The 19,263-nt window shown below is 56.9% G+C and overlaps 12 protein-coding genes across 12 annotated transcripts; 5 read left to right on the top strand and 7 right to left on the bottom strand.

Annotated features, from left to right (window-relative positions):
- Window positions 1-737: 737 nt before the first annotated feature.
- Window positions 738-2,879, bottom strand: PHSY_005564 (DNA binding transcription factor; the record flags this gene model as incomplete). The annotated part of the gene is made up of 1 exon (XM_012336173.1): window positions 738-2,879. The coding sequence occupies one exon, from the start codon at window positions 2,877-2,879 to the stop codon at window positions 738-740; it is 2,142 nt and encodes a 713-aa protein (XP_012191563.1).
- A 499-nt stretch (window positions 2,880-3,378) lies between these two features.
- PHSY_005563 (hypothetical protein) lies at window positions 3,379-5,247 on the top strand (the record flags this gene model as incomplete). The annotated part of the gene is made up of 3 exons (XM_012336172.1): window positions 3,379-3,404; window positions 4,162-4,232; window positions 4,922-5,247. 3 exons carry the CDS (start codon window positions 3,379-3,381, stop codon window positions 5,245-5,247), a joined length of 423 nt encoding a protein of 140 aa, XP_012191562.1.
- Window positions 5,248-5,511: 264 nt separating this feature from the next.
- PHSY_005562 (hypothetical protein) lies at window positions 5,512-5,859 on the bottom strand (the record flags this gene model as incomplete). Its single annotated transcript, XM_012336171.1, has 1 exon — window positions 5,512-5,859. One exon carries the CDS (start codon window positions 5,857-5,859, stop codon window positions 5,512-5,514), a length of 348 nt encoding a protein of 115 aa, XP_012191561.1.
- Window positions 5,860-5,929: 70 nt separating this feature from the next.
- On the bottom strand, window positions 5,930-7,285 carry PHSY_005561 (mitochondrial protein kinase; the record flags this gene model as incomplete). The annotated part of the gene is made up of 1 exon (XM_012336170.1): window positions 5,930-7,285. One exon carries the CDS (start codon window positions 7,283-7,285, stop codon window positions 5,930-5,932), a length of 1,356 nt encoding a protein of 451 aa, XP_012191560.1.
- A 1,271-nt stretch (window positions 7,286-8,556) lies between these two features.
- On the bottom strand, window positions 8,557-9,117 carry PHSY_005560 (hypothetical protein; the record flags this gene model as incomplete). Its single annotated transcript, XM_012336169.1, has 2 exons — window positions 8,557-8,985; window positions 9,067-9,117. 2 exons carry the CDS (start codon window positions 9,115-9,117, stop codon window positions 8,557-8,559), a joined length of 480 nt encoding a protein of 159 aa, XP_012191559.1.
- A 587-nt stretch (window positions 9,118-9,704) lies between these two features.
- Window positions 9,705-10,264, top strand: PHSY_005559 (aureobasidin A resistance protein; the record flags this gene model as incomplete). Its single annotated transcript, XM_012336168.1, has 2 exons — window positions 9,705-9,824; window positions 10,055-10,264. 2 exons carry the CDS (start codon window positions 9,705-9,707, stop codon window positions 10,262-10,264), a joined length of 330 nt encoding a protein of 109 aa, XP_012191558.1.
- Window positions 10,265-10,464: 200 nt separating this feature from the next.
- Window positions 10,465-11,780, top strand: PHSY_005558 (hypothetical protein; the record flags this gene model as incomplete). The annotated part of the gene is made up of 2 exons (XM_012336167.1): window positions 10,465-10,809; window positions 11,406-11,780. The coding sequence occupies 2 exons, from the start codon at window positions 10,465-10,467 to the stop codon at window positions 11,778-11,780; spliced, it is 720 nt and encodes a 239-aa protein (XP_012191557.1).
- Window positions 11,781-12,040: 260 nt separating this feature from the next.
- On the bottom strand, window positions 12,041-12,712 carry PHSY_005557 (hypothetical protein; the record flags this gene model as incomplete). Its single annotated transcript, XM_012336166.1, has 1 exon — window positions 12,041-12,712. The coding sequence occupies one exon, from the start codon at window positions 12,710-12,712 to the stop codon at window positions 12,041-12,043; it is 672 nt and encodes a 223-aa protein (XP_012191556.1).
- A 485-nt stretch (window positions 12,713-13,197) lies between these two features.
- On the top strand, window positions 13,198-14,544 carry PHSY_005556 (translation initiation factor; the record flags this gene model as incomplete). Its single annotated transcript, XM_012336165.1, has 1 exon — window positions 13,198-14,544. One exon carries the CDS (start codon window positions 13,198-13,200, stop codon window positions 14,542-14,544), a length of 1,347 nt encoding a protein of 448 aa, XP_012191555.1.
- Window positions 14,545-14,668: 124 nt separating this feature from the next.
- Window positions 14,669-16,231, bottom strand: PHSY_005555 (SWI/SNF and RSC complex subunit Ssr4; the record flags this gene model as incomplete). Its single annotated transcript, XM_012336164.1, has 1 exon — window positions 14,669-16,231. One exon carries the CDS (start codon window positions 16,229-16,231, stop codon window positions 14,669-14,671), a length of 1,563 nt encoding a protein of 520 aa, XP_012191554.1.
- A 417-nt stretch (window positions 16,232-16,648) lies between these two features.
- Window positions 16,649-18,452, top strand: PHSY_005554 (RNA polymerase II transcription factor; the record flags this gene model as incomplete). Its single annotated transcript, XM_012336163.1, has 2 exons — window positions 16,649-18,093; window positions 18,374-18,452. 2 exons carry the CDS (start codon window positions 16,649-16,651, stop codon window positions 18,450-18,452), a joined length of 1,524 nt encoding a protein of 507 aa, XP_012191553.1.
- Window positions 18,453-18,581: 129 nt separating this feature from the next.
- Window positions 18,582-19,244, bottom strand: PHSY_005553 (hypothetical protein; the record flags this gene model as incomplete). The annotated part of the gene is made up of 1 exon (XM_012336162.1): window positions 18,582-19,244. The coding sequence occupies one exon, from the start codon at window positions 19,242-19,244 to the stop codon at window positions 18,582-18,584; it is 663 nt and encodes a 220-aa protein (XP_012191552.1).
- Window positions 19,245-19,263: the final 19 nt, after the last annotated feature.

The raw sequence follows: 19,263 nt of genomic DNA, 5'->3' as shown, positions 1-19,263 counted from the left end.
CCTCCTCCACATCCACATACCTCGAACTCACCCTCTTTGGAGGATACACCATCATCCCCGCACCGTCTCTATACTTTTCCGTTCGATCTATCGTTGCATCGGATGCAGTCGCCTGCGAATCGTACGATGTACGAGGAACCTGCTCCCCGACCATATTGTGTGTTTGTGGGCGTCGTAGTGATATGGTACAAAGTCAACCTGCCCGGCAAGCTGCACGCTTCGCCCTGTCCAAGGGTCCAGTTCCAGCAAGCAAATCTCACATTCCCGCCTTGCAATTATCCGTGCGCGAAGCAGCAATGACCGCGCGCACCCCCGCAATTCTTCCTCTCCCCACCCGCACCTCGCAGTTGACCGCAAATCATCCGATAATTCGCCATTTACTCACACACAGCAGCAAATCGCACACGCTGACTCGTGTCGAGCACTTCATATTACAGAACAGCTTCAAGCGGTGAAAAAGCGAAAGGGAGTGACAGAGGTAAAAAAGAGCGTCGTACGATCGAGAGTCTGGCTCGTAGAGCAAGCAACAGATCTTCAGTTGGAGAAAGAGAGGGAAGTGTACACTAAACAGACGCCAAAACTGGCTCGGTGGGGAATCGGCCATCCAACAGCTGTCAACAGCCGGTCGTAGGCTCTACAAAGCCCGGGTATATGTAAAATTGCTTGGCTAGCTTCCACCTTCGAGGTGGATTCACTCCAAAGCGTCGCTTTCTTTTTCGATGAGATGTGAGCTTCGCCTACACGGGGGACTTCCTCTTGGCGAGCCCCGGCGACGTCGCCTGTTGCATCAGACTAGGTGTCCCTTGCCCGCTTGGCCCCGAATTCGACGCCGTACGCTTCAGCTGCGTTCGCATCGCTTTGGCGTTCGGTCCATCACCGCCATCAGGCCCGAAGAAGCTCTGATCGGCCATAGTCAGGTTGTTGTGGCCAAACTGCGGCGCAAACCCGTTCGAAGCGATGAACGGTGACCCGTCGAACGACTTGAATTGCCCATTGGGCATTGCGCCTGGCGCCGGAGAAGGAGGCAACGGTGTGTTGATGGCAGCCATCATGGCTTGGTGCTGCGGCGTCAGCGGAGACGGTGGCATACTCATCATCCCCAATCCGGCATTGCTTGCAGACAATCCTGCCGACGTCGGACTGAAACCGGGATGCGTGCCGTGCCCATACATACCCGCTGTCGACGCCGAAGTGTCGATAGCCAGCCCAGCGAGACCGGCTCGATTCGCGCCGGGTCCACCGCTGCGGCCGATGTTGAACTGCGGGGGTGGCATCTGACCCTCGCCAAACGAAGCTGATCGCTGCGGTGTCATGTTGGCTCCCATCGCCATCATGCCACCGTCACCGTGCACTGAGCCATGCATCGGTGAGCCGCTCATCGTCAGCATGCTTTCGCTGTGCGCCGAACTGGAAGAGACGCGTCGGGAAAGAGGCGTTCCCGCCATGCCAAAGGCGTCGAACGTCGGCGGTGTTCCATGCATACCTTGGGGAAGGTTTGTCGGGCCAGAGCCCATACGCAGACCGCCTGGGCCTACGCCTGCGCCGAATTCGGGTTCCGTAACAAAGATGGGTGGGCCGTCGTGCCCCTGCGGCGTCCACAGACCCTGCGGAGGCATTGGAGAAGGCAGATCCAGCGTAGGGATGCGGACATCGAATCCGAGGTTGCCACCGCTGGACTTCTTGACGTGCTCAAGCACGAGTCCAAGCACGTCTCTGAGCTGCGTGGTGAAGGTGCGCAGCGCCATGTTCTGCTCGGTGAGCTCTTCGAGTCTGAAGTGCATCTCGTCGACCTGCTGTCGCAACTGCATCTGCCCCACGCTGACGCTGTACTGCAAGTCTCGCGCCTCGACGCGCGCGTGCTCCGAGTCCAGCGCCTTCCTACGGATGTCGTCAAGCAAGTCGGGCCGATTGCGCAGGAACTTGGGATGGGAGAACTCCCAGATCTGAGCATCGACAGACTGGCGATGACCGCGGGGTGTCTTGTTGACCTTGTAAAACCCATACATGTTGAGCTGACGAATGAAACTGGAAAAGTTGCTGTGCTTGAAATGTTTGCCGAGCACCTCTTTGGCGAACTCGTCAAAGTTGCAGACCATGACGCTGGTGCCGTTGCGGTTCCAGCTGATGAGGTGCTGGTAGTCGGGATCGCTGACCATGCGGAAGAGCTTGTAGACAAACTTGCTGCTCTGCCTCTTTTCCGCGGCGAGGTCAGCGTCGGATTGGCCGGTGACGTTGGGATCATCGACGGACACATCGCCCATGCTCTGGTTGGCGACGCCGCCAAAGGACGTGGGACTGTCGGCGTTCTGAGAGCCAGTGGCGCTTTTGATGGATGTGGAGCTGTAGGACCGCACAGCGCCGGATGTGGGAGCTGTCTCATTGTTGAGATTGTACTCGGCTCGCAGCGGCGAAGAGGCGGTGGGTGCACCGAGGTGCGCATCCGAGTTGGCTATGCCTTCGGGATGCAAAAGCGGCGACGTCGAAGCGGCACCGGCCAGGTGGAATGGCGTCGCTGCTGCATCGACTGGCGACGCAAGATTCGACTGAGGTGAGGAAGCGGCGGTATTTGCAAAATTGAGCGAATTGTTGAATCGCTGTTGCTGCTGTAGCTGTGGCTCGGCTTCACTTTTGACGGAAAGACCCGAGATGTTGAGATGAAGGTTGTTGCCCGAAGAGGTGGGACGCATGTTGGTCGTATCGTGACCAAAGACGCTGAGCGAAGAGTTGGGATCGGCCTGAGGGAGTCCCACTAATTGAGCCATGGAAGGCGAATCCGCCATAATGTGTTGGAGCTGCTGGTGCGGCGATGAGGAGGTGGGAGCCTGAAAGAAGGCGTCAAAGGCCGGGTCGAAGTTCTGACCGTTTTCGATGCCGTTCATCTTGGGACAGTGGACGCAGTTGGGATACCAAAGTGGATCGATTGCAACCTCGACCTCATGCAGGACGAGCAGCGATAAGCGTCAGATTCGCTGGTGCGGTGAATGGCTGCCGTCTGCTTGGAGAGCAAGACAGTGGTTTCCGAGGGAGACTCTAAGCCGCGAGAGGCGAGCGCGAGGTTGCGCTTCGTTGAACAACCGAGTGGGGAGGGGCGGCGAAAACAGCGACAAGAGTGAGTGCTGGTCCCGTATGAGCAACCGGCGGAGAGGCGATTGCAAGGCGTACAAATGAAACAAGATCGAGGCTTGTGCTGGTGGAGCTCGAGCAGCGCGAAAGCCTCTTGGTGTGGTGATCAGAAGCGGGCGAGGACGAAGGCGGAAATGCTTCGATGCTTTCGGTACGAGCGAGCGTCGAGCAAAGGTTGATGGATGGTCGATGCGGGGTAGAGTGTGCCTAGCAACTGCTATGCACCGAGCAGGTCGCGTTCTGAGTCGCAGTCGTATGCTGGGCAATCTTGACTTGTGTCGGTGGGTAAAAAGGGCAGCGGCCGACGATGCAGTGCTAGCGCGCTGAATGCCGAACTTGAGGCAGAAGGTGGATGGTGATCGGCAAGTTGTATGGTACAAGTCGAGTCGGAGTGTGGTGAGAATCGGAGAGCACTCCGATCACGTCTAACAGCTCGCGCGGTGGAGACCAGAGGCGAAGACACAGCGAGTGACACACACAGACAGAGAAGAAAGTGACACGGAAGGGTAGAGCAACAGAGGCGGAGAGGCCGACAGGCGGCGTCGGAAAAGCGCGACTGGGCTCAATAATTGGACTGACCGGTGCAGAGGCCGACCAAGCTACAGCGACAGAGCGGATTTGCCGACCTGCGACTAACGGTGCAGCAGGGGCAAAAAGGCAAGCGACCGACACACACGCTTGACCCACATGCACACTCGACACCAGCCGATAACTTACAGCGAGTAACTTGTATCAAAATCGCGGGCAGCAGCACCGTACTGGCTGCAGCAGCGGCAGCGGCAGCACGAGCTTTTGACAGCCGCGCTTCGGCAGCGGCTCAATCAGCCTTCGTCACGGAGTGTCTGTGTGACATTTGTTTCAACCTAATGCAGTGGGGCAGTGTGCAGCCTTAGTTTTTGTCCTTTCTGAGTAGCGCCGGAAGCGAAGAAAAGAGGGTCGGTCCCCTTTGACAGACACACATGCAGTGTACAAAAAGGCACAGCTGGGAGAGGTTTTTTCGATTCCGATTGTGCTGCACCTGCTCTGCTGCTCCCGCAGTGGGGTTTCAGCCTGCGCTCGCCTGTCTCGTGCCTGCAACTGTCGATCCTACCATTGTCTGCATCTGAAAGGTAAGAGTTGTGGACATTCTGCCCTTGGTCCCTCATAAGCCTTGAGTCTAATTCAATTGCGATCGTGTGATGGACCTGCGTCTGTGACAGTGTTGGTGTTCTCAACCGGCGTCGAATGCATCGTGAGAGCAACGGAGGCAACGGAGGGTAATCTTGACACCACCTCCCTCGGAAACAGCGGCGAGCGCAAAGTCGAAAAGGGCGAGGAATGGCGGCAGCATCCAGGGGGAGCCCCTTCGCAAGCATCAAACGGAGATCTACACGCAACGCAATCATGATTTGTCAAACACCGGTGCCTGTTGTTCATGCTTGTCTGCTCGTTGCAAACAGACATCTGGCATTGAGCTTGAGCTTATATACACTGCTGGCACGTCGTTGTTCTACATGCAAAACCGTCGACTGCCAACGCACGCGTGCACGCTTTGATGTGCTTGCAGCGTCGCACCCTGCTTTTTTTTTGGCCTGCTGATCCTGTCTCAGCCCCGGTTTTGAACCCTTCGCATGTCGAAGCGCGCGCCGCGCTCAGCCCGCCGTTTCTTCCAAAGTAACAAACGGAAGGTCACACTGTCAAAGGTGCTTTCCGATACCGAGTGTATGCGGAAGTGCTTCCGCACTCACACCCACTTTCATCGCTGAAGTGACCGACGACCGATCAACCCACAGCTCTTCTCCTCTTTGTCTCGCTGCAGAATCGACGACGTGCAGCGTGCAAGCACAAGAAATTTTCCGCAGCTTCATCTCGGCTGCTCCACCGCTGTTTGTTCGTGCTCGGACGGTGCATCGATTCCATTTGACGATCCTGCATCGCCCCACCGATGTACCTGCTTTCAAAGGTTGCGTGCTCCATTGTCGGAATTGGCGTTATGAGTTCCCCACGTCGGATGCCGGTCTTTTTCATTCCCCTCACTGCACCGGCTATCCAACACCGCAGCTTGTTGAATGCCGACACATGCGACTGTCGAGACCGCGAAATGTAGAGCGCGATCGTGGTCACAACAGCCATGTCTCTTCATAGTGTCGGAATTTACGCCAGACGTACACAGCCGAGATCGAAGCTGCACCGTAGTATCAAGCGCAACAGACAAGTTGCAAGAGATACGAAATGAAAAGACATAGTGATAATGTACATGCTGGACGCAGTTATCTGGTCGTTGCTCGGCCAAGCCGACATTCGTCAGTCGTGACGAAATGTAGCCACACTAACTTTGTCCGTTCGATCGTGTATGAAGTGTCGCAGGAGCGATCGGACGGGCCGTCCGACGGGATGCTTGCTGCTACGCTACAGGTGATGCCGCCCCTCTATGCCCCGCTCCACCTGATCCAGATCAGGATCGAGTGTCGTGTGCGTCATTCTGGTCAGACTGTTGCCGGTGCGGAGCCCACTTCCGCTGCCAGCTTTTCGGCAGGAACGCCAGTAGAAACCCCAATCCCCCTCCTCTGCTGCTTTCTCCAGCATCCGCAGCAGAGCCAGGGGCAGGTCCAAAACGGCTAAGGAGATCTTCAGGCCGCGTAGATGTCGTCTTCGACGACGATGATTGCTCGTGCGGTTGCAGCTCCAGCAGAGATGGAGACGGTTGGTGTCGTCGTTCAGCCGACTTGTCACCCGCACCAATTTTCTGCTGAACATCGCGATCCTTGGCCTCGATCTCACTGATGGTGCGATTGCGCTTCCAGCCATATTTGGACCTGAGGTATTCCTACGGAAGCGGCTCGCTGCTCGACGAAAGACGATTCAAGTGGACGTACACATCCGTGCCGTACCCTTCCATCGAGATGAGCTTGAGGTCTCCGCCAAAGTAGCGTGCGTACAGTCTTGCGAGCGGCAGACCGTACCCGAAACCTGCCATGGGCGCTTTGAAATCGGAGGCGTTGAACTCGGGATCCAAATCTTCCGACTGCGCCGTGGTGTACATGTAGGTCCACACCAGCGGCATCTCGCTTCGCGGGATTCCTCCACCCTCATCGCTGATCTTGATGGTGATGTCCTCCTTGCCCTCGACGACGATCACCTTGATCGGTGGGAAGTTGTCCTCCTGATCTACGCCGTACCGCTCCACCACGGCTCGAAGCGAGTTCTTGAGCAGCTCGAAGAGCATGTGGTTCAAGTGGCTTGGCACGTACATGAACGTCAGATCTGATGGGCACACGAGCTGCACGGGAGGACCCTTGAACAGGCCGTAGTGCTCCTCGCAGACAAAGCGCGCATTCTCGATGGCCTCGTGCGCCATGGCGCCGACGTTGGTGTTGGTGCAGATGATGCCGACGTACTGCTCGTGCTCCTGGTTGCCATCCACCTTGACGCGCGCGATCTGGTCCGAGAGCGAATAGTCGCCGCTATTGCTGCTGCTGCTGCCGCTGCCGATGAGCTTCGAGGCAGGTTGCTGTGACGAACGACTGAGGGCGATGTGTTGACCAATGAGGATGCGGATGCCGATACGTGAGAGGTAGAAGCGATCCAAGAAGGACTGGACATCGGCCTGTACCGTGTTGCGCTTTCTTGAGCGCTTGTATTCGAGCACACCCTGGGCGATGGTGGTGACGACGGCGTCGTGCCTCTTCTTGATCTTCTCGAGCGCCTTTGTGAAGTCCTCGTTGTACTGCTCAATCTCGCTGGGCCACTGGTGGTCTGGCAGATTTGCATAGTATCGGTGTTCGAGGAGCGCGCGTGATCTTGAGCCCCCGCCGTTCTTGCCGTTTGCTTTGTTGGGCACGAGCGCCTTTGCGAGCCCGGCGTCGCTGTCGGTGATGGTGGCCGATTCTAGCAGGCTTGGATTCGGCTTGGATTCGGGGAGCGGCTCTAACGCTTTTGAGGAGGTCTGCAGCAGCTTCTGTACCGAATCGGAAAGTCTAGGCTTGGGAAAGTTGACGAGCTCCTCAAACGACTGCGCGTACCAGTTCTTGACCTTGACGATGGAGGGCATCTTGGAGAGATCATGTGGCAATTCGTCGAGCTCCTTGACACGATGTGCCAGTCTGATGGGAAGCTCTTCGGCGAGGAAGCTACCTGCTTGGAGGATTGTTCCTGGATTCGGATTGCGTCCGAACTGCACCATCTGTCGCAGCGAGATGCCCGTCTGCGGGAAGCTGGCGAAATGGTGCAGCTGCGACCAGACCTTTTGGGAAATTTGGTAGCTCATTGTGACGACGTGGCTAAACAGAAGGCCTAGTGGCTAGAGAGGCTGCGGTCCCAGGGCAGCAAAAGCGTCGTCTTGCGAGTTGGCTGTCGCGTCGAGCTGTGTTCCGCAGCGAACAGTCCCTCGGAAGCGCCGCTGACCAACAAGGGTGAGTATCAGCAGATAGGACCCTATGAGCAGTTGCTCTTGGCCGGTGTGCCTTCCGACGGTGCAAAAATCACGGACGCAGCAAGACGGCGCCTCGGTGGATGAGGTGTCAAACTCTGGTTGTCTGACGTTGACGTCGGACGAAGGTTGCCGAGATTGTGCAGCACCTTGATGTCGAAGATCCGTGTTCGGAACCGTGATGTTCGACCGTATAGAGCCTCGTGTGCGTGCCTTGAGAATTGCGGAAGCGGAGATGTGCTCGGAGACGGAGCGAGCGAGGGTGTTGGGGTAGTAGCAAGGATAGAGGAAGCAAAAGGATCGAAGGGATGGCAGCGTCGGTGGGTCGAGCGGTGATTGGCTTCTTAGCGTCGAATGCGTTGCGGGGAAGCTCGTGAGTTGAGTGTGACTCTTAGCTCAAAAAGCAAAGCGGGCTCTTCATGCAGTTTCCTCAAAGCGAGAGCAGCCAAGCTGCCGTATAGGTTTCCTGCAATTACGCAGAATGGGAGTAACCGGATGTACCGCACGCCAATTTTTCAGAAGCGGAGTCAGTCAAGACGAGCGGAGAGCTGAGCGCGGAGGGCGCAGGGCGGAGGAGGGCGGATTGACTGGACCGATGGAGCGTGTCAGAGTCACGAGAGCACGGACTGGGCATGCTCGAGCGGGAAAGGCGAGACCCTCTCTGTCCCTCTCGCACACACAGAAAAGGGAGCAAGCAACACCGATGTGACGAGCCTCGCACGGCTCGAAATGGCCAATTGAAAGCCGGTAGGGTCGCGCCCCTCTTCCTTGCTCTCCAAAGCAATGAATGGGCTCTGCCGCGTGTGAAAATGGCCCGGGCCTGAAATTTCGACCTCATGTTAGGCTCTCGCATTCATGCATGCCACAGACGATTTTTGCGGCGTCCTATTGAGAACGCCTTCCACTTCTGCTTCAACCGCAAATCAGGCGTCAGACACAATGCATCGCAATCACCACGACTGCTTGTCTCGCTCCGACTAGCTCGTGATTTGTGTTCATCGATGGCAAGAATAGATTAGATGATATCACGAGTTGATGACATGGCTGCGAGCGGTGGCCTCCTGATCCGGTTCGAGAGCCTGGGGCTCAGTCTGGGGGACGGGCTCGTTGAAGTTGGGCTGACGAGCCTCGTATACACCCCTCGAGTTAGCATCGAATCCACCCGGGTTGTCGGCGAGCGCCTGGTACTTCTTGTCCTCGGGACCGCCCAAGCCTTCGAAACGAATGCTCGATTCGCCGGTGCGCTGTGATCGGTCGTCTCCACCTTCCTCAGGAGGGATGTTCTGAGGGTTGGTGCCTCCACCAGTCTGGCCGGTGCGGCCTACGCTGACGGAAGCACCGGGGAAGCTGTCGAGTCCAGACTCGTTGACGCCCGACTCTTCCGAGGTGACGGTGGTTTTGGGGTTGAACGAGTCCTTGAGGCGGTTGTCCGACTTGTTGTCGAGGTCTCGGAACTGTGCAAAGCGAAGGAAGTAGAGGTTGTGTTAGCAGCTGAGCGCGATGAGACTGACAATGAAACTGGATAGGATACATACCTGCTCGTCGATGATCTGCTGATCAGACTTTCCTGCGTAAGCTTCAGACATGGTGGCGGTGGTAAGCGTGTTCGCTGAGAGAGATTGGATGGACGTGGTGGATAGTCGGAGAGACGTTGGTGGTCTTTAACCTACATGAGACCTCACGCCTGGCTTCTTATAGGTGCCTCGAAGGATTCGCGGATATCTCATGGCCGCAGCGAGGGCCACCTCCACGCCTCCAACGGTACTCGATGAGACAGGAAAGCTCGCACAGAATGACTTCAGCAGGCAGCAGAAACAAACATCTGTGATCTCATGGCACTGCTGGACTGTCCAGCAGAGCGACTTCGCAGGTGCTCACCTCGCCCTGCACATCCCTGGGCAATGAGGTGACAGGTGACGCAGCAGCAGACAACATCTTCGACGGGGGTCGCAAACGGGCAGGGAGAGAGGCGCCTCAAGTCAGAGCGCCTTCAGGGCAACAAACAAGGGTTTAACCGATGATTCAATGCTCACTCATCCTCGCTTTTCTTTGACAGGCTGCCATGCTCGCCCAATCATGTCTAAATTCGGCGATTTGACGACGCCATGTCGTGTCTTCTCCCGAGGCTGCAGCGATACCTAGTCCTTCGATCTGATCGACAACGCAGCGTCCGATGATCAAACGCGGCAGCAGCGTGCTCTTGCTCCTTGACGAAGGAAGCAAAGAGGTTAGCAAATTCAGATGGTACGGTGTGGCAGCGATGCTTGGCAGTTCAGGGTCCACCTCTGCGAAGGTCAGTCAGCTCTCGTCTTTGATGTCAAGTTGCAGCCGTCATAAGAAAGTCGCCGAGGTTTCTCTTATCGTTCGGAGATCGACCGATCTTACAGATATTCTTGCAGATGGCCACGATTGGAATGAGGAGGAAATCGCGACAATTCGGTTCCGTCTGCAGGCTTAGAGATCAGACGGAAGAAACAGGCTCAAGCGCGAGGGAGCTTTGATTTTTCGTGATCGATTTTCCAGCCGTTCAACGTCGACTTGGAAAATGACTTCAAAAGGCTCTGCGTTGATGCATCCTTTGAATATTGGCTGCCTCGCTCTGATTTGAATTGGGACTCGAAGATGCAGACTGGTTTGAATTGGGCATTTCAACTTCGCCCAACGCCTGGCGAAATCAGTCGTCCGGAAGACTCACCGCACGTTCAGAGGCCAAATCAGGACAAGGCTGGCTAATGCCGCCAGCCCACGCTTCGAGACAGCAAACGAGCAACGAGCGTCAGTCGTGGGAGAGAGAGTGTGTGTGTGTCTGTTCGTTCTTCCAGAGCTGGCGGACTGACTGTGTTCGTCGTCGCCATCAATTTGATGTTTTCTCCATCTCAACGTTCACCACCACCTCTCCCTACCTCCCATCCATTCCTGAACTTCGCGCCACAATGTCGTTCCGCGTCGCTGCTCGTAGGGTACCTACTCTCGCCCTTGCGCGACCCACCGTCGCTCCTCGCGCAGCCACCTCGGTCGCTGCCATCCGACTTTACAGCGACAAGCCTTCGCCCGAGGCACGCGCCAGCTCCATCATCGACTCTTTGCCAGGCAATTCGCTCGTCAGCAAGACCGGCTGGGTTACGCTCGGAACCGGTCTCACCGCCGTCGCCATCAGCAAGGAAATCTACGTCGCCAACGAGGAGACTGTCATCCTCGTCGGTTCGCTCATCTTTGCCGTCCTCGTTGGCCGTGCCGTCACCGGCCCTTACAAGGAGTGGGCTGACTCCCAGATTGAGGTAAGCATCCCGACACTAGAAGAGCACAAGCTCCGTCGCAGCAGCATCCATTCCACAGCAGCACGTCCAGAACAAGAGCATCCGCAACAGCAGCATCCATTACGACAGTATCGACATGGATTTTCGACAGAAACATCGTAGAGCAGTACCGGATGAAGTTCACCACTTGCAGTAGCCCGGATCAGTCGCACTTCTGTTGGCAAAGAAGTGCATACCAACATCGCTGCAACATGAGATGATATGGAATCACGCCCCGCAGACATCTTTTTCCTACATGACACGGGAAAGATCTGCAATCACACCAGCGCGTCATGAGGCAGGCAAAGCGCTTCATAGTGCATGCTTCGCCTTGGAAATGCTGAAGCTGGCGCAGGGGACAATGTCTAGCGCTGGACTTGTATTGCACTCGCCGACAACCTCGCCAGCATAGCATGACGCTGCCACCCCAGGATCGACCCAGTTCAGCCCTTCGACACTTGCTTGACGCCATCTTGGCTGCGATTGCTCCTGCGACGGTGCTTTGTGCGCAACATCCTGCCCTTCTTGGCGTGTCATGCTGATCCGATCCCTCGCTCTTCCTTTTCCCACCCCCGCAGAAAATCTCCAAGATTCTCAACGGCGCTCGCGCCAAGCACACGGAGGCTGTGCAGTCGCGCATCACGTCGGTAGAGTCGCAGAAGGACGTGGTTGGATTGACCCAGGCATTGTACGCTGTGGCCAAGGAGACGGCGCAGTCGGAGAAGGAGGTGTTTGAGCTGCGACAAAAGACGGCGCTCGCTGGCGAGGTCAAGTCGGTGCTCGACTCGTGGGTTCGCTTCGAGGCGAGCGAGCGCGAGCAGGAGCAGCGCGAACTGGCGGCCAGCGTGATCAAGAAGGTGCAGGACTCGCTCAAGGACGACAAGCTCCAGAAGCAGATCCTGGACAACGCTGTTGCCGAGATTGAGAACCTTGTCAAGTCCAAGGCTATCTAGAGGAGTGGATCTTCATTGCCTTGACGGGTTCGTTCCGCGATTGCGTAGCATAGCCTTTTTGGGATTGGACAATGCAGATCGCAGGGGCAATCTTGGCACAAGCTATCTAGGTACCATGTAGAGCACTCTCCGTCTCTCATATCTCGATCGTAATACTACACAAAGAACAAGCACAATCATGCTGCTCGCAGCGTTGAACGTGGTTGCTGTGTCTGAGATGAGATTGTTTAGTTATATAAATATAAAATACAATGCCGACGCTACTCGTTCAAGCTGAGATTGGCAGCTTGCTTCTCTACCGCTTCGGTCTCCAGCTTTGGGTTTGAGGGGAGCGGTTCAGCCGGTTGCAGTGTTGATCCTTGTGGACCATCGATCATGCTCTCCAACAAAAACTTGACGACGGCCTCCTGCTCCCTCATCTGGGCTTCACTCATCGGACCTCTTCCAGCACTATTCCTGACGTCCCACAACTTTCTCTCCGAACCATCGTCTTCTCCCGCTTCCGCGTCTGTTTCCTTCGGTTGTGTCTTTGGGTGGAAGATCAAGTTCAACTTTTTCGCCTCTTCCGGGTTTTCCGATTCGAGCTTTTCGATGTGCGAGACGAGAAGTTTGACTGTGTCGAGGTGACCGTTGAGTCCTGCCCAGTGGAGTGGGGTGTTGCCGGAGACGTTTTGGGCTAGCGAGAGTGACAGGTCGCAAAAGGGGAGGAGGTAGCGCACCACTTCGAGATGGCCGTTGGCAGAGGCGTAGTGGAGGAGAGTGTTGGAGTCTTCGTTCTTGATGGTTGCCAAAAGCTCTGAGGGGGAGGATGGGGATGAGGTGGAGAGGAGAGGCGAGAGGGTGGATTCGAGGTCTTCGAGATCGCCGTATCGTGCGGAGAGGAGGAGCTCATCGATTTGATCGCTGGTGAGCGACGCGGCTTTGTTCGACATGGTAAGGTGTGCGTGTGTGTTCGTGTGTGCGTATAAGGTGTTGTGGAACGGTGGGATGCCGATGTGCGGTGGCGGTGTGTATGATGGTCGTTGACGTCGAACGATACCTGTCAAGACTGGTAAGCAGTTTGTGTTTCTTCCAGAATTTACTTCAGGTGAGCTCCACAGACATTTTTTGGGTTGTGGATTTCAGCTCGAGCTTTCTCTGCTTCTGAAATCCTTTTCTTTTTTCTCGGCAGACGGATCTCTGCAGCTGTGCGTGTTCAAAGCGAAATTTTTCAATTTCTTCTTCTCACAAGTCCCCGCAACCGCCTTTTTTTGCTTTCGGAGCTGCTCAGGGTCTGTCTCGAGAAACTTGACAGCACTTCTTGCCATCCTCTCTTCAACCATATATACAGTCGCTTCAAAGAAAGCACTGCTCATCGGTCATCGTCCGATCACCTCTTTAGCCAACCTCTCTTTGCTTCGTCAAATCTCCTCTAACCATGGCGCCCACCCGGACCCGCGCATCCGCCATCGGCGCCCCCTCACAACCCGCCCAATCTTCCCGCAAAGGCAAAAAATCATGGCGCAAAAACATCGACCTCACCACCACCGAGTCCTTCCTCGAACAGCAATCCGACCCTCTCCGCGCCACCTCCTCCGACGTCCTCTTCGTCGAAGACCGCTCCGGCCAGGAAACGCTCGCCGCCAAACAGGCTCGAACCAAACGACCTCTGAAATCGCTCGAGATCCTCCAGAACTCGTACGGTCACTCTGCTGTCACCCAGCCTGCTCGCGCCAAACATGACAAGAAGATGGAGTCGAGGCTGAGGAAGATGGTAGGTCGTCAGCAGGTCGGAGTGAAGGGGGACAAGAGTGCCATTGCGCAAAAGAGCGATGATGTTGTCAAGAAGAATCTGTCCAACGTTTATGATGTTTGGTCGACTACTGAAGACAAGGGAAAGTCCAAGGCAACCGAAAAGGAAGATTGGATCCCGGCAGAAGTATCCAAGCCCACCGTTAGCTTGCCAAAGACGCTTCGAAGGGACGACTACGAGAACATCGCATCCACGCTCCCCGCCATCGACCTGCCGCATCCAGGATCCTCGTACAACCCCGACCTCGAATCCCACGAAGCGCTGATCCAAGAGGCCTACGAGATCGAACTCAAGCTCGAGCAAAACGAACAGATGGCCCAGAGTGAGCGCGAGAAGTGGCAGGCCAAACTGGCGACGATCGTCGCACGAGAGGCCGAAATGCGTTCGCAGAAGGACGACCAACTCAAACGATACCGCGGTATGGACGTTGACCTTCCCTCCGACAACGACGACGACGACGACGCCTCGGATTCTGGCGCTGAATCTCTCGCATCGGATACGGAAACCGCTGCACCCGGGTCGAAACGCAAGACGCGCGCCCAACGCCTGCGCGCCAAACGCGTCCGCCACCAGCAATCCCAAGCGCTCCTCCGTCGCGCCGCCCGCATCGAATCCGCCGCCATCCTCCAACTCCCCGCCCTCCGCCGTCGCGAAGCTCGTCTCGCCACCGCCCGCGCCCAGGCCGCTGAACAACGTCGTCTCGACAAACTCTCCCAACTTTCTGCAAACGGTCTATCCGGTCACAAGATCGGTAAACATACCGTACCCGACCGCCACATCGACGTTCAAACCGCCGACCAGCTCAGCGAGTCCCTCCGAACACTCAAACCCGAAGGCAACCTCTTCAGAGATAGGTACCACAGGCTCCAGGTGAGGGGGAAAGTCGAACCCAGAGCTAAACAGACTGCCAGCGGAAAGGGCAGGAAGAAGATCAAGAGCTACGAGACGCATGATTATAAGAAGTTTCAGTGACATGTCCAGAGGGTGTTTGGGTTTTCTTGTTGTTCTCAAATGCATAGTGTTGCTTTTTCGAGTTTCAGACCTGTGAGGTGTGCGAGAATGAAAAGCTTGATTATGGATTGCCGTTGTGCAAGTTCTACTGGTCAGCAACGGGAGCCTCAGCAGCAACATCGGTGGGAGGGAGAACAGCTTCGGGAGCAGTCTCTGCCACAGCCGCCACCACCTCATCCGCCGTGGCTTCAGCTGACACGCCCTCATCAGCCGCTAGCTCCGCGCTGACAGGCACCACCGGATCAGCGGATGCTTCGATCGGCGCCGGCGCAGAGGGCTGGTCGAGCATCGACTCGTCCGCCAGCGTGTCCGGTTGCGAGGCGACGGCTTCCACTGCACTGGCCGTGTCCGTAGCAGGCGCGGAGGCAGAGGCCTCGTCCGTGGGGGCCGACTCGGCAGTCTCGGACGCTGTTGCGGTCGCAGCAGCGTCGCCGGCAGTCGCGTCCGTGGCAGGTGCAACCGGTGCTGCATCAGCCGCAGCTGGCTGAGCATGAGCTTCGCCAGAAGCTTCAGCTGGCACCTCGGCAGGAGCAAGCAAAGGAGCAGCAGGCGGCTCTTCAACAGCAGCCACGGGCGGCTTGATGTCGCTCACCGCCTGATCCGCCTCACCCGTAGTTCCCCCAGCAGCAGGCGTCGCAGCAGCCTCCGTTGCCGTCTCCGTAGCCGTAGCTGCAGCTGCGGGGGCTGGCGGTGCAGGAACGGCCTTTGGCGCCTCAGCAGGCGGTTGAGCACGCGTGACACCAAGCTCGATGTTGAGCTTTTCGATCGCCTCCTTCTCTGCCTGCCTGCGCTCTGCCTCTTTGGCTTCCTCGTCAGCTTTCGCCTTGGCCGCAGCTTCCGCATCACCACCCTGTTCCACGTCCATCTGCTCATCTCCACCGGCTTCCATCGTCTCTACCACAGGTTTGGGAGGTCGCAGCTCCTCGGGTGTCTCTGCCCTGACAAATCCAACACCCAGAATCTTGCCCCTCGAAGCCTTTTCACTCCAACTCTCCACACCCGCTGCCTCGTCCGTCCCATCCCCGTCTTTCTGCCTCTGCGCACCCTTACCAGAGCCAGAACCCTCTCTCAACTGGCTCAGCTTTGCACTGTGCTGCTTCTCCAACTCGTCCGCCTCGTCTTGAATCCTTTGCACTTTCGCCTTCAGATCCTCCGCCTTGACTTGCGCATACGGCGAAGGAGCGGGCGTCATAGTGTCGATCCTCCTCGCATCAAACACCATGCTGAGCAGCTCGTGGTTCTTGGCGTACCTGGCGACAGCCATGTCGCGCGGGGTCAATCGATCCAGATCGTCAAAGATGGATTCGGGCATCTCGTCTGCGATGGTGGGTGGCAGGTTGAGTCCCAGGAATGCCGGCATGGGCGGTCTTCCAGGGAAACCGTGGGGTGCTCCGGGAGGTTGCTGCTGTGCGTGAGGGTGGTGAGGGTTGTGCATGGATGGACGACGTGCCAGGTGTTGTTGCTGTTGCGGGTGGGGATGCTGCTGTTGGTGCGGGTGCTGAGATGTGAGCTTGCGCTTGCGACCACGAGTCGAGGAAGGAGTAGGCGAGTCCATGTAGTGCTGCTGTGGGTGTTGGGGGATGAATTGCTGTGCGTGGGGATGAGTACGGTTCATCATGCCAGGGGAAGGGGAGGCAGATGGACCCATGCCCGGGTGTCCTGGATGACCGGCACCAGGACCGTGGGGAGGAGGCATATTCATCGCGGTGGTGGTAACGGCAGGGCGTCGAAGTGAGGGCAGATGGTGGTGGTGATGATCAAGATGAGGATCAGGATGATGGTGTTGGAACGAGAAGCGACGCGACTTTGACTGCGACTCGATTTGGCGTTGAAATTTGGCGACACTTGTTAGACCACGGCTACATTGAGCTTATGATTTTGAACTCCACATTTCTGCGCTTCGGCCATTTCAAGGAAAGTGACACATTCTCGCAACTCAGCCTCCTTCTCGCTCCACGTCTCATCCACACGACACCATCCCCATCTACCAGGAGCAAGCATCAACCACCGCGGGGCTTCCGTGCAGTCTCGATCTCGTGCGCTTTTCGGCCTTCATACTTCCAACATGCCGCCACGAATAGCTGACGACGAGTACGTCGACGACGGGGCCGACGCCTACGATGCCGAAGACTTTCTCGACGACGATGACAGCGGCGACGAGTACCGTGCTGCTCCATCACTACCCAAGCTCGGAACATTACGCGGCGCTGCATCGCGGCCTTCGGCTAACTCCAACGGCCGAGCTGGACCGTCCAACGCTGCCGCGGCATCATCGTCTTCAAGCACCGCTGCTCGAGTCAAAGCAGCAGCAGCCGCCAAATCCAAGCAGAAAGACCAAGGATACTCCTGGGAAGCCACATACAAGCGATCATGGGATGCTGTCGCCGAAGACGACTCTGGCTCGCTCGAAAGTGCCGTCCGCTCAATGATCGAAGGGTCCAAACGTCGCCGAGTGCTCAAAGATGTAGCGCCCGTTCAGCGCGGTATCATCCGACACCTGGTACTTTTGGTTGATCTTTCCGCTAGCATGCTCGAGAAGGACATGCGACCGAATCGCTTCGATGTGACGCTCCAGTATGCGCGCGAGTTTGTCGGCGAGTACTTCGATCAAAATCCCATCGGCCAACTCTCGATCATCGGCACGCGCTCCGGCATCGCAGAACGGCTCGCGATGATGGGAGGCAACACCGTAGATCACACCGCATCCCTGTCCAACAAGCGAAGGCTGGAGCCGAGGGGAGAGCCATCGCTTCAGAATGCGCTCGAGATGGCTAGGAGCAGCTTGGTGCATCTGCCGGCGTCCAACTCGCGAGAGATCCTGGCGATATTCGGAAGCTTGACCACGTGCGATCCGGGAAACATCCACGACACCATCGGTACGCTGGTCAAGGACAACATTCGAGTGTCGATCGTGCATCTGGCTGCAGAAGTCAAGGTGTTCAAGGACGTGTGTACGCGGACGGGCGGTACGTTCAGTGTAGCGTTGAACGAGGGGCATTTTCACGACTCGTTGTTCGAGCTAGTTCCTCCACCGGCGGTCGAGGGCAGAGCGAGGCGGGTCAAGGGACGCAATGGAGTTAGCGCGACGAATGGTGTACAGAACGGGGATGACGAGGACGACGAAGCGGTGCAAGCAGGAGTGGATTTGTTGCAGATGGCTTTCCCGCTACGTCTCCCCGCCCACGCAGCTCCCACGCTATGCGCGTGCCACTCGCGCTCCCGCGGAAGCGGCTACCTCTGCCCGCGCTGCGGCGTCAAAGTCTGCGACGTGCCCACAGACTGCCCCGTGTGTGGCATCACCATCGTCATGTCGACGCACCTGGCGAGGTCGTACCACCATCTGTTCCCCGTGCCGAACTGGAAGTCGGTACCGTGGACCTCAGTGACGCTGGATTCGGCGCCGGCGTGCTTCTCGTGCAACCTGCCGTTCCCGACGCTCCAGGAGGGGAGCGAGAGGAGCGCAGCGGCCAACAAGGCGTTGGAGGATGCGGGGTTGTCGGCCAGCTCGAGGTATAGGTGTGCAAGGTGTGGGAAGGATTTTTGTCTCGAGTGCGATGCTTTTGTGCACGAGCAGTTGCATGTTTGTCCGGGTTGCTGTTAGGGGCGAGACAAACATCGTCAATAGAGGGTGAAAAAGATAGGGAGAGTGTGTGAGTGTGTGTGTGTTGCATCTGCCTGGACCGACAAAGCTGATCATCGCAAAGGAACCATGAATTGTCAGTTGACTTTTACAACCTCAATTTCCAGCCCCATTTTCAACGCTCATTTTTCGAGGCGAGATGGTTTGCAGATTCACGGCAGCAGCCCACCCTTACAATGCTCACAATGATTCAACACGCTGCGTATCGAGCGCAATCCACAGCAAGTAAGCCGAACGACAAGCATGGTGCAACCATTCTTCACTGGACGATGCATGTTCTCATAAGAGTAAAAGTACATTGATGTATCCACTGCTGCCATTTGTGGCGAGAACGCTACACGATCCAGCCTTTCGCCACCTACGCCGCCCTTAGCGCCTGTTCCTGCTCCTTGTTCTCGCCTGCTCCCAATCCCTCGTTTGGCAGCTCATCGACAAAGTCCGGCAACTCCTGATTGCTCTGCAAATAGCTCGGCATGCTCTCCCCTTCTTCCTCCCATCCACCTTCTGCCTCCAACGCATCGAGTTCGGCCTGGAGATCCTCCTCATCCACCTCGTCCGGCACGCCATAGCTCCTCCCCAGCGTCTCCTGAACCTCATTCGCCGCTTCGATCAGATCCTCCATCTCATCCTGCATACTCTCGATCTTGTCCAAATCGATCTTGCCGTACGTCTTCTTCATCTCCTTGTTGGCGGTTTGCATCGCGTCGAACGTCGCCATGGTATTTCGCAGGTTTTCAGTTGTCATGGTAGCCTGCTCCATGTTGTACGATTGTTGTTGGAGTTGCGCGAGCTGGTTCTCGTAGAGACGTTTCTGTTTGAGGACGCGGAGTGCGCGTTGTTGGATGGCGGTCTTGCCGGGTCCGTCGCGCATCTTGCGCATCTGATCGCGATAGCGGGTGAGCTCGGAATCGAGTTTGCGGATCTTGACTTCGACCGAGTCGGCCCGTGTTTCGGTGGAGGCGATGGCATCGGTGAGAGACGGTTTTGGTTTGGCGGCTTTGCTTCCGAAGAGTCGATTCATCGTTGCGGGTGTGAGAGGA

This window comes from Pseudozyma hubeiensis (assembly GCF_000403515.1).
Source record: "Pseudozyma hubeiensis SY62 DNA, scaffold: PHS51, whole genome shotgun sequence".
Classification (NCBI taxonomy): Eukaryota; Fungi; Basidiomycota; class Ustilaginomycetes; order Ustilaginales; family Ustilaginaceae; genus Pseudozyma; species Pseudozyma hubeiensis.
The sequence above is the reverse complement of the archived record's forward strand: the minus strand, read 5'-3'. Positions and strand labels throughout refer to the sequence as shown.